General features: G+C 40.3%; 1 protein-coding gene across 1 annotated transcript; it reads right to left on the bottom strand.

The window, feature by feature from the left end:
• Positions 1-6,587: 6,587 nt before the first annotated feature.
• On the bottom strand, positions 6,588-10,243 carry LOC101115436 (E3 ubiquitin-protein ligase RLIM-like). Its single transcript, XM_004022563.5, has 2 exons — positions 10,000-10,243; positions 6,588-8,266 (listed from the first exon to the last, which is right to left on the bottom strand). Exons 1-2 carry the CDS (start codon positions 10,241-10,243, stop codon positions 6,588-6,590), a joined length of 1,923 nt encoding a protein of 640 aa, XP_004022612.3.
• Positions 10,244-13,474: the final 3,231 nt, after the last annotated feature.

Genomic DNA, 13,474 nt, shown 5'->3' with positions numbered 1-13,474 from the left:
TGCCTGACTCTTTGCAATCCTATGGCCTGTACCCTGCCAGGCCCCTCTGTCCATGGGGACTCTCCAGGCAAGAATACTGGAGTGGGTTGCCATGTCCTCCTCCAGGGGATCTTCCCAACCCAGGGATGGAACCCAGGTCTCCCAGGCGAATTCTTTACCATCTGAGCCATCAGGGGAGTCCAAATTGATGCATCAGTTCAGTTCAGTTCAGTCACTCAGTCGTGTCCAACTCTTTGTGACCCCATGGATGGCAGCACGCCAGGCCTCCCTGTCCATCACCAACTCCCAGAGTTTACCCAAACTCATGTCAATTGAGTCGGTGATGCCATCCAACAATCTCATCCTCTGTTTTCCACTTCTCCTCTTGCCCTCAATCTATCCAGGCATCAGGGTCTTTTCAAATGAGTCAGTTCTTTGCGTCAGGTGGCCAAAGTATTGGAGCTTCAGCTTCAACATCAGTCCTTCCAATGAACATTCAGGACTGATCTCCTTTAGGATGGATTGATTGGATCTCCCTGCAGTCCAAGGGACTCTCAAGAGTCTTCTTCAGCACCACAATTCAAAAGCATCAGTTCTTCAGTGCTCAGCTTTCTTCACAGTCCAACTCTCACATCCATACATGACCACTGGAAAGACCATAGCCTTGATAGTTTGTCCCAATTAATAAAAATAAGAGTGTACATGTCAGAAATGTTAAAATTGTATGCACTTTTATCCATTTAAAGCAGCAGTCCCTGTCCATTTTGGTATCAGGGACTAATTTCATGGAAGACAGTTTTTTTTTTTTTTTTTTTTTTCCCACAGACCTGGGGTCGGGGGATGGCTTTGGGATGATTCAAGTGCATTACATTTATTGTGCACTTTATTTTTAGTCTAATGCCACTGCTGATCTAAGAGAAGGTACTGGTCTGAGGCCTGGAGGTTGGGAACCAGTGATTTAAAGGACTCTGCTTTTACATAAATTAGTTTCATCAGGACAAGACATATATTCTTCATGATAATTGGGTCTGATTTATGTCAGAAGGAAGATGCTGAACTAGTTTGGGGTGACTTAGATTCCTGTCCTGACTGGTTGGATCTCCTTGCAGCCATTCCTGAAAGAAATCAGTCCTGAATATTCATTGGAAGGACTGATGCTGAAGCTGAAGCTGAAATCCTTTGCCACGTGATGCGAAGAACTGACTCATTGGAAAAGACCCTGATGCTGGGAAAGATTGAGGGCAGGAGGAGAAGGGGATGACAGAGGATGAGATGGTTGGATGACATCACCGACTCAATGGACATGGGTTTGGGTGGACCCTGGGAGTTGATGATGGACAGGGAGGCCTGGCGTTCTGCAGTTCATGGGGTCGCAAACAGTCGCACACGACTGAGCGACTGAACTGAACTGAACTAAACTGATACTTTGTATTTCTATCAAAAACCTATCCATAGGCTATAACTACTATCAAATAGAATTTGTTATTCAGATAAGATTGTTAGCTTGTTTTTGGAATTACACAAAATAAATATTTTAAAACCTAGAAAGAAAGCACAGAGAAAATTCTTAAGATAGAAATATTAATATTCACACTCACAGTACTTGATGCTGTGTATTTAAACTGATACACTGTAACGGAAAAAACAGATCAGGTGGAGCTCAGATGTTCTGGTATAAATCGTAATTTCTGATTTGTCAGGGCAGATAGAAAGGACTATGATTTGTATATATGATTTGTATATGTGATCAGTATATAATAAAAATTATTATTATGTTAATAATACTACTCAGCAACTGTGTTGAGACAAACTAAGTAGCTTAGTTTGAAAGTCAGCGTGTTAAGTTAGGTATATGATAAAAGCAGCATACACTAGTAGAATGAGAGAGGGTAATATGAAGTCAAGTTAGAGCTAAGAGATATTGGTGGTTGTTCGAGCAGGAAGCAATATTGTCTTCTAAGAGCTTCAGTAGCAGGAATTAGGGATTCCATTCTCGGGAAAAATGGTAGATTATGATGTCATAATAGGCCTGGAACTAAGACATTTAAGGCATTTACTTGTCTCGTTCCTCTTCAGTTGCTAAGTCATGTCCTAATCTTTGTGACCGTAGTGGACTCATTATAATCATTTTCTGGGTACAGGATGGATCCTAGATAAGACATTGTCCTAGTTTTCTTTTGCTGCATAAGAAATTAGTACAAATGTGGTGGCTTAAAACAACCCCCCTTTAATAGCTCACAGTTCTGTAGGTTGGGATACTGCCATGGAGTGGCTTGGTTCTCTGTTCAAGGTCGTAAAGGTCTGAGCTCAGCATTTAAATACTTGTAAGATAATTCTAACATCTAACTCATCCTGATTTGGCGTCATTTCTTATTCAAGCTGTTATGTATCAAGTCGTTATGGTATGAGTAGTGATATTTTATTGTTTTTTGGACATTTTGGCTATTATGTTAGGATACTTTGGTCCCTATTTAAAGTTGTTTTGTTTTTATTTTAGCAGGCCTTTCATTTTTATAGGTTTGGCACATAGTTCCTCAACTTTTGTGGACCATGGTTCCATGACAGTCTAGTTTTCAGAACCTATATGGTACCTTTTGTGTTGTGCAGGTGGAGCTACTTCTGGTCCCTCCTCATGCTGCTTATGGGGTCAGAAGCAGCTTCCCCAGGATAGGCCACTTGGTGCTGCTGGTGGGGGAAGGGAATTGCTGGACCACTTGATGAAGAGTACTTCCTGTGCCAGGCACTTGTGACAGGTTCTCCCTTGACTGTAGGGAATGAAGGGTACTTACCAGGTTGAAAACTTTCTGTGGAGGTACCAGAAAGTTTCCTAATGTCTCTGGATAGGGGAGAGGAGTCTCAGGCCCTTCTGAGGAGGAGAGCATTTTCCAAGTGTGCGCTTTTTGTGGTGGGATCACTTTTTCTGGCTAAGGAGCCACTGGTGTGTATGGGTGGTGAAGGGGAATCTCAGGCCGAGTGGGGAGATCACTTTATCTGGGCATTTATTGTCAGCAGGGATTTTTTTTTTTTAAATGCAAGCTATCAGTTTATTGTAACAAGCAACAGTATATTTAAGGCACAATATGTACTATTTTAGTATTTATGAGCTTCCCTGATGGCTCAGACAATAAAGAATCTGCCTGCAATGCAGGAAACCCGTGTTCAATCCCTGAGTGAGGAAGATCCTCTGCAGAAGGAAATGGCAACCCACTCCAGCATAAGTTATATTTTATTTTTTCACATCTTAATTGAGTAAAATTCACCTATATTTTATTTATTTTTTTATTTTATTTATTTATTTTTTTAACATTTTAATATCTTTAATTCGTACGTGCATTCCCAAACATGAACCCCCCTCCCACCTCCCTCCCCATAACATCTCTCTGGGTCATCCCCATGCACCCGCCCCAAGCATGCTGCATCCTGCGTCAGACATAGACTGGCGATTCAATTCTTACATGATAGTATACATGTTAGAATGTCATTCTCCCAAATCATCCCACCCTCTCCCTCTCCCTCTGAGTCCAAAAGTCCGTTATACACATCTGTGTCTCTTTCCCTGTCTTGCATACAGGGTCGTCATTGCCATCTTCCTAAATTCCATATATATGTGTTAGTATACTGTATTGGTGTTTTTCTTTCTGGCTTACTTCACTCTGTATAATCGGCTCCAGTTTCATCCATCTCATCAGAACTGATTCAAATGAATTCTTTTTTACGGCTGAGTAATACTCCATTGTGTATATGTACCAAAGCTTTCTTATCCATTCATCTGCTGATGGACATCTAGGTTGTTTCCATGTCCTGGCTATTATAAACAGTGCTGCGATGAACATTGGGGTACATGTGTCTCTTTCAATTCTGGTTTCCTCGGTGTGTATGCCCAGTAGAGGGATTGCTGGGTCATAAGGTAGTTCTATTTGCAATTTTTAAAGGAATCTCCACACTGTTCTCCATAGTGGCTGTACTAGTTTGCATTCCCACCAACAGTGTAGGAGGGTTCCCTTTTCTCCACACCCTCTCCAGCATTTATTGCTTGCAGATTTTTGGATCGCAGCCATTCTGACTGGTGTGAAGTGGTACCTCATTGTGGTTTTGATTTGCATTTCTCTAATAATGAGTGATGTTGAGCATCTTTTCATGTGTTTGTTAGCCATCCGTATGTCTTCTTTGGAGAGATGTCTATTTAGTTCTTTGGCCCATTTTTTGATTGGGTCTTTTATTTTTCTGGAATTGAGCTGCATAAATTGCTTGTATATTTTTGAGATTAGTTGTTTGTCAGTTGCTTCATTTGCTATTATTTTCTCCCATTCAGAAGGCTGTCTTTTCACCTTGCTTATAGTTTCCTTTGTTGTGCAGAAGCTTTTAATTTTAATTAGATCCCATTTGTTTATTTTTGCTTTTATTTCCAGAATTCTGGAGGTGGATCATAGAGGATCCTGTCAGCAGGGATTTTAATTGTTCCCTCTTTTTAGGTTCTGCAGTGCTCATTTGGTATTTGTGGGATTCCTATTTGATATGATGGAGGAAGAGCCCATTTGAGCCACTTACTGTTACTAAGTTTAGAGGGAATGCTGGGTTTAGGTCACATTTCTTCTTGGTAGAGGTCATAAGGTGCCCTGACATGAAATTGCTCAGTCATTCCAAGGGTCCCTAGCCAATTCACCTTCTTCTTTAGACCTTTCAGAGCTCACATTTGGTTGTCTCATATTGTTTCCAGGATATATAGTTGGGCTTATAAATGGGGAGCAGGGCAAGAGGAGCATAAACCATCTTATATGGACTAGAAGTCCTCTCTGTGCCTTTTAAGTGCTCACCTGATTGGGACATGCTCACTTTGGATAATTTCCCAATCAACTGTGCTGTTTATCATAATCTAATAATGGGAACGATACTCCATCACATTTACAGGTCTCATACTCAAGGAGAAGGGCTACTATGAGGATCATTAGGCGTCATCTCAGAATTCTGTCAACCACAGAAGGTGTATGTGAATGTACTGAAGCATTAATTAAGCAATTACCATCCTTTAGAAGACTGGAACCTGTTAGGATAGTATGAAAACCAAAGACTTTTATAATTATTCTACTCACAGTAGATGAAGTACACCTGGTATCAGAAATGCTTAATAAAAATCAGAGTATTCAAACAAATTTCAGTATTAGTTGATGTCAGTTTCAGAGGTTTGACCTAAATCTTCATGTATGGCCATGCAGATATCTGCTATGTGAAAAATATGCTAGCTGAAAGGTGAATTTAAAAACTTCACCACCACTCCCCATTTATATTTTGTAGTTATGTGCAAATACTGTGGCTACCAGCAAGTCACATAGAAAATAAAAGTCAGTGATGTTTCTGACTTTCAATGTTTAGAGCAGCTTTATACGTAACACTACCTGCATTTGAACAGGTTGCACATTGTACAAAGTGATGATTGTTGCTATAGGTTGTAATATTATGCACTCTCACCAGGATGGAAAATGATAAGGAAAAATTTTTGTACTGGCCAATAGGGTCTTTTCCAATAGTCAGCTCTTCCCATCAGGTAGCCAAAGTATTGGCGCTTCAGCTTTAGCATCAGTCCTTCAGGTTAGATTTGGCTAATGTGAACTACTGACAAAAGATTAGAAGTCAGGAGGAAAGAAGGTAAGGGTATTCATTTCTATGATGCACCCTCTCCAAAACTTTGGATTGGCAGTGGCTGCCATTTTCTCAGTTTATAGCTCTTGATGGGTGGACTTCTTACTACAACTCTTAAAACATTTGGGATTGCAGGAACTACTATCTCTCTATGCCCCTTCAAACCTAGTGGTTCTAATACTGGCTTCTCAGTTGCTAGCTTATGGGTACTTCATCATCTCTTGGTTTCTCTTCATTATTTACACATTTTAGTCTCCTCATTTAATGATATACCATCACTCTTTTAAAGTGTGCCATCAGCTTTTGGCTAGGACTCTGACTAATACATTGGTAGTGGGGAATAGGAGAAACTTTAAGGTAGTATTGGGGAGGGTGGGATAAACTGCTGGAGAAGGGATAAATGGAAAGAGATAAACTGGATAAAAGGGATAAACTGGAAGAGAAGGGTTTCAAAGCTTTTTTTGGCATTCTATGAATATAACGACTTTTGTATGTGAATGACTCTAATACAATCTTAAATTGCTTCTTAATTATTTAGTTGGGTTCCTGTTTCTTTGCATGCACAACCAGGATTGAACAGGGCTAAGAGATATCTGGGATTTATATGACTAGAATATACTACTAGGATCTATCAAGATTGATTATATCATATTAGAACATTTCTCTCATGGCATCAGGAATATCCCAACCCAGTGCACATGCTAAGTTTGTATTGAAATTCAGTGCACTGCTATGATGTGTAACTCATTTTTATTGTCAGATAGGATAATGCTGTTTGACTTTTTGATATTTCCTTTTATTATGAAACAGAAATTTGGGAAAGCCCAATAATTTCTTCAGGAACAAGTAATTCAGTTCCGATTGTTACATGTAGATTCAAGTTGTTAAACATAAATAACTCTAAAAGTGGACATGACACAGCTGACAGTTGTCCGTCACTGTAACACTTTATATATCCGAGAATTCAGATCTCACATAGGATCATCTGCCTCAGAGTGATCCACTACGGGCCCACGACAAATAGGGCAGGTTGAATGTTCTGCCAGCCATTGATCAATGCACTGATAATGGTACTCATGGGAGCATGGTAGGATCCGTAGCATGTTGCCTGCGGTGTATTCTGTGATGCAAATGGTACAGATTTTAGTTGCATCTTCCTCTTCAGAAAATCTTAAAGGCAAGTTGTTAATCTGCAGTTCGCTAAGGCCTGTAGGTTGGTGTGGGTCTGCTTCATGTAATAAGAGAAATTGTTCCAGATTAAGGGAAGACCCAGAGTCGCTATCGTCATCTATTATTGGGGTCATTCGTCCATTTTCTTGCCCGGTCTCTGAGAAGCCTGTTGATGAGCTTCTTTCTTCACTGTCTTCAAACATCGGTGAGCTAATTTCCGAATCTTCATCACTTGATCTAAAACCAGACATTTGATTAAATGTGGCACCATAAATATCATAGGGGCTTGAAACTGATATCATTAGTAAACTTGAATCAGAATCATAGCTAGCATTTGAAGCAGAACCAGGTCTTCTATCACTACCATTAGGTCCACGTCTTTCATTTGGTGTCTGTGCCCTTCCCATGCTTTCACTTGGACGTGAGACACTATGCTCTGAAATACTGCCACTGTCCATAAGGTTACTTGAGTCACTAAATACTGTCATTGTCTGACATAAAATAGTCTGAGTTGTAACAGACATTATACCACTTGCGCTAGTACTTAAGCTAGTATTTACAATTAAGCTAGTATTTAAAATTCTGTGAATGGAATTTCTGATGGTATTGGCATAAGCTCTCTCATTGGCCTCATCAGAATCTGAAGACATAGGCACCCGTTCCTCTTGCTCACTTTCTGAAGTGGTGGTGTTGTTTGGTAAGTCCGATGTTAACTGAGTTCTACTAACTTCTCTGTATCTCTGAGAACATGCTGGACAATTAACTGGACAAGGACTGAAGGGTCTGGTTGGGTTTGTCACCCTCACTTCCCAAGATTCACTACTGCCCATTGTGTCTGAATAACATTCTCCAGGAACAGCATTCCTCATTCTAGAAGTTTCAATAAGACCCCTATTTTGCAACTCATGTCCAGACATTTGCTGTCTCAATGTTTCTTCATGCCCAGTTCTAGAAAATGTATCATTCTCACTTATGAGAGGTTGTTTAAAAGTCTGAGATGGTATATCTTCATTCATTCTTTGAAAAAGTTCCCACAGTGTACGTGGAGGTGTCCAACTGTCAGTCCTTGCTCTCGTTCTCCGAGAGTCTGGGCTCCTACTTCTTGGTCGTCTCTGACTTCTAGTCGGTGGGACTTCCATTAATGTTTCCATTGTATCGTGTTCTGATGCAGACGCTGTTGTAAATAGTGACTCAGATTGTGGATTTTCCACTTGCCTTTGGCTGTCTTCCGTATCTTCTCTTCTGGGAAGTTTTGCAGATGCTACATATTCATTTTCTGGATTTGAGTTTTCATCATCACACTCAAGATTGCTTTCTAAGCCAAATCTGAGCTCATCACTGTTAGCACTAATTTCGCTCTCTTCTCTCCAAGACTGATTTTCTTTTTGTTCACTTGTCACATTTTCAGTTTGTCTGGAAGTGGTAAGCCAGTCTAGAAGAGAGTCCTCACTGGATTCATTATCTGAAGCATCTCCTCTATCTGTTAATTTAAAAAATGGGGGGAGGGGCCATAAAAGAACTACCAAAATTGGAACTATCATAAAATAGCACTCTGAAACTTTGTTTAGAAAGCAAACAAAAATGAGAACTTAAACACTCAGATGTTTTCAACTGATTTCACATTTACTTTATAAGTTATACTTTAAAAGTTAATTATCTTTAACTTTAAAGTTAATACTTTAAAAGCTTTATTATCTAGATTTATAAGTAAAGGTAGGGAAGTTTCAATTCCATCTGAAAAAGAGTACACTAATCCTAGATAAATTTAGAGAGGTTTTTACAAAGGGTATCTGAAGGAAGTCTGTTTTTCAATAGTTTGTCATAAACACAGCCCTGTATACCACTGTGGGAGGAATGTCAAGAGACAACATTTTTTTTTTTTTCAGTCCACTGTCAAAACACCAAAGCAATTAAACCAGGTAAACACCAGTTAAGGTACAGTGCTAGTATTTTAATTCAATTGATACTATTGTCTGATTCTCATTAGTCTCCAACATTACTACTCCTAGGCTCCTATATGCTTTTGATAATGTATAAGTTGTTTTAAAATATAAGATTATTGCCCAATATAAGCAAAGTTTATAGGATTAAAAGTATTTGAATTTTGAATACTTCTTAATATTACCAAGATTTTTAATTGGCATTAAGCTGAACATCAGATCAAATGAATAGACTGAACCTAGCATGGTGCATATAAGACCATATTCTGGAACCAAAGTATTATAGTATCCTCTTAATTAGGTAGTAAAATCCTCTATTTTACACTAGGAGAGAAGGCACCATATCTGAGGTTCCAGCAGGGTTTCTCAGCTTTAGAACTATTTACATTTTAGCACTGGACAATTCTTATTTTGGGGAGCTACCCTGTGCATTGTGTCATATTTGGCAGCATCCCTGGTCTCTGCCCACTAGATGCTAGTAACTCCCATGCCTCCTTCTGTGACAACCAAAAATATCTCCAGCTATTGTCAAATGTCCCTTGGGGTGGGGGAGAGCAAAACTGTCCCCAGTTGAGAACTACTTGATTAAAATATAAAATATTTCTTTTTGCTATTTTTTTTGCATGTCTATATAGATAGAGAGGGCTTCCCTCATAACTCAGTTGGTAAAGAATCTGCCTGCAATGCAGGGGACCCCAGTTGGATTCCTGGGTCAGGGAGATCCGCTGGAGAAGGGATAGGCTACCCACTTCAGTATTCTTGGGCTTCCCTTGTGGCTCAGTTGGTAAAGAATCCGCCTGCAAAGCAGAAGACCTGGGTTCCATCCCTGAGTTCCATCCCTGGGTTGGGAAGATCCCCTCCATTCCAGCATTCTGACTTGGATATTTCCATGGACTGTATAGTCCAGGGGGTTGCAAAGAGTCTGACACGACTGAGTGACTTTCACTTTCATAGATAGAGAGAATAATTCGGGACATAGGAGGAACTTTCCACTGAGGTACAAAACCAACCAACAAACAAAAACCAATAGTCTACTTCACACTATTTCCCAATTAAAACAATCCAAATGTGAATCAGGAAAAAAAAAAAAAACACAAAAACCTACCCTGGCATTCTTACCACTAACCAAGTAAATGTCAGTTCTTTTTTATGAGAAGTACCTTACCAAATAATGTATGCCACTTCTGTATAATTTACTATTTACTATTATGAAGTGATTATTTAATACTATGAAGTTCCTTTTTCATCCCATTCCCCCCAAAGAGAAATATACCTGTGTTTTCATCTGAGTTTTGTCGTAGGTTTTCTTTCGTTATTTGAAGCCTCTTCTGCAACTCTTCTTCCGTACTTTCACCTAGGGGGCCGAGCAAATTGTTGTCCCTCATAAGTATGTAATCTTCTTCACTCAGATCACTTACGAATGGGTAGTAATCATCTTCTTGAGCCAATCGGTCTATCTGACCTCTGTGTCGGACCGAAACTCTGTCTTCTTCATCGTCGGAATCTGAGCTTTCCATCTCGATGAACAACTGGAAATTTATCTAAATTTCATGACATAGGGCTGAAACGCAAAAACCGCTTTCAAGCAATCTTCAGCTTCTACTTCCGCCCGGGAGTGATCCGAACACACTCAGTCGGATAACCATCCGCCTAGGTTCCCCGCTGCTCTGCTACTCCGCTATTGCACCTCAGCTCTGCAGCCACTGGTGAGGCAATAATTAAGATCCGCCTCTACCTCACAACTTGCTTAGGTGTTGCCTAGGCATCCATTGTCTTCCTTAGGTAACTGAGTAGGGACTGGATTCAGGTTGGGTTTCATTTCATTCAAAAGCAGCCAATATTTCTGAGGGTTTATAATGTACCAAGCACCATTCTTCACTGTCAGCCCCACCACCACCACCTCCACACACCCCCGCCCCTTGCAGACTATTCCCAGACTTTCAGAAGGATTTTTCATTTGCTACATTTAATATAACAACCTGCTTCAAAATACCATGCCAAAGTCAGCCTCATTAAATGTAGCATTTCTCATTTTCAGGTGCCGAGGGACCGCTCTCTTTTCTCTTCTTGAATTCCTCAGATCGTAGACTCTCATGAAGAAAGTAGTTCACTATTTTTGATAATTCCCCAGGGTGTTAGTTGAATCTCTTCAGTGCGTCCTCTCCCTTTCAACTCTTAATGGTTTCATCTTGATTATACGACCCCTCAATCCTGTTTGAAACAAACAGAAAACACCATAACTTGGGCAGGCTTTTCTGCTCATCCAGGGAATTTCTCCACAAAAGCATTTGGTTCCGTTTTTGTCCTTGTGTCTCCTGCAAACGAAACTAGCCAGATTATCACAGGAACTTTAAAAAATGGATACAGAATATTTATTTTACCTATGGTAATGAGTACCATCCTTGCTGATTTTGTTCCATGTGCCTTAGTGCTAAGTCATTTCAGTCATGTCCGACTCAGTGCGATCCCACAGATGGCAGCCCATCAGGCTCCCCCGTCCCTGGGATTCTCCAGGCAGGAACACTGGAGTGGGCTGCTACTTCCTTCTCCAATGCATGAAAGTGAAAAATGAAAGTAAAGTCACTGAGTCATGTCCAACTCTCAGCGACACCATGGACTGCAGCCCACCAGTCTCCTCCATCCTGGATGTCTTTATTTAGTGGTGAAAATGAACTAACGCTTATTTGTAATGCTACCTGAAGGAGACCTCTATGATTTTCTGGACTCATCAATACTACCAACCCCGCTTAAGACGTGTTTGAGAGTTTTTCATTCAAATTATTCATGTAAAGATAAGATTTGGCCACTGAATTTGAGATTATTTAATTTGACTTATTTAATAATTAATCCATCCAACATAAACTGGGTCAGTTATTGTCGTATCCCTAGAGCTATGTCAATTGTTGGAGCGGATTGTATTCCCAAGTGATTCACACCAAGTGAGGCAAACACCATCTAGAAACTATCAAAATACAGTATATTTTAGAATAGATTTATATATGTTTTATTGTGTCTGTACAGAGAACTATGCAACAGTTATTTAATGGGAGTTGGGAAATGTTTCACAGAGGTATTATATTTAAATCTGAATCTTTAAATATAGTTATTAGTTTCTATAGATGAAAAATGGCGAGACCTGAGGAAGCCTCGTCCCGTCCGGCTTGCCTCCTCATCCCCTCGGGCTCGCCTCCTCAGGCTTGATCCGGGAACTGCCTAAGGCAGGTGAGCAGCAGGCAGTTCTGTCTCCTCCATCAACGGGGGCTGGATGTGACCGTGTGCTGCCTGGGAGGTCTCAAGCGCTCAGGACTTCAGTGGGCCCCTGAGGAGGGAGGGAAAGATGGCGGAGGAATAGGACGGGAAGATCACGTTCTCCCTCACAAATTCCTCAAAAGAACATTTCAACGCCGAGCAAAATCCACGAAACAACTTCTGTAGGCTGGCAGAGGACATCAGGCAACCAAAAAAGCAGACCATTGTCTTCAAAAACAGATGGAGAAGTCTAGAGGCTACTGTGAAAATAAAACTGAAAACCAGAAGCAGGAAGCTTAAACCCAAAGCCTGAAAACATTAGAGAACTCTTGAATTCAGGGAACATTAAGCAATAGGAGCTCATCAAAAGCCTTCATACGTACACTGAAACCAAGCTCCACCCAAGGGCCAACAAGTTCCAAAACAAGACATACCACGCAAATTCTCCAGCAACACAGGAACACTCCCCTGAGCCTCAATATACAGGCAGCTCAAAATTATCCCAAAACCTTTGATGTCTCATAACCCATTACGGGTCACTCCACTGCACTCCAGAGAGAAGAAACCCAGCTCCACCCACCAAAACTCCAACACAAGCCTCCCTAACCAGGAAACCTTGACAAGCCACTGATAGAACCCCACCCAAAGTGAGGAAGCTCCATAATAAAGAGAACTCCACAAATTATCAGAATATAAAAAGGCCACCCCAAACGCAGCAATATAACCAAGATGAAGAGACAGAGGAATACTCAGCAGGTAAAGGAACAGGAGAGTTGCCCACCAAACCAAACAAAAGAGGAAGAAGTAGGGAATCTACCGGAGAAGGAATTCCGAATATTGATAGTGAAAATGATCCAAAATCTTGAAATCAAAATGGAAACACAGATAAACAGCCTAGAGACAAGGATTGAGAAGATGCAAGAAAGGTTTAACAAGGACCTAGAAGAAATAAAAAGAGTCAAAATATAACGAATAACACAATAAATGAGATCAGAAACACTCTGGAGGCAACAAATAGTAGAATAACGGAGGCAGAAGATAGGATTAGTGAAATAGAAGATAGAATGGTAGAAATAAATGAATCAGAGAGGAAACAAGAAAAACGAATTAAAAGAAACGAGGACAATCTCAGAGACCTCCAGGACAATATGAAACGCTCCAACATTCGAATTATAGGAGTCCCAGAAGAAGAAGACAGAAAGAAAGATCATGAGAAAATCCTTGAGGAGATAATAGTTGAAAACTTCCTAAAATGGGAAGGAAATAATCACCCAAGTCCAAGAAACACAGAGAGTCCCAAATAGGATAAACCCAAGGCGAAACACCCCAAGACACATATTAATCAAATTAACAAAGATCAAACACAAAGAACAAATATTAAAAGCAGCAAGGAAAAACAACAAATAACACACAAGGGGATTCCCATAAGGATAACAGCTGATCTGTCAATAGAAACTCTTCAGGCCAGGAGGGAATGGCAAGACATACTTAAAGTGATG

The sequence above is a fragment of the Ovis aries genome, chromosome X (genome assembly GCF_016772045.2).
Source record: "Ovis aries strain OAR_USU_Benz2616 breed Rambouillet chromosome X, ARS-UI_Ramb_v3.0, whole genome shotgun sequence".
Lineage (NCBI taxonomy): Eukaryota > Metazoa > Chordata > Mammalia > Artiodactyla > Bovidae > Ovis > Ovis aries.
This window is presented reverse-complemented; position numbering and strand designations above follow the sequence as displayed.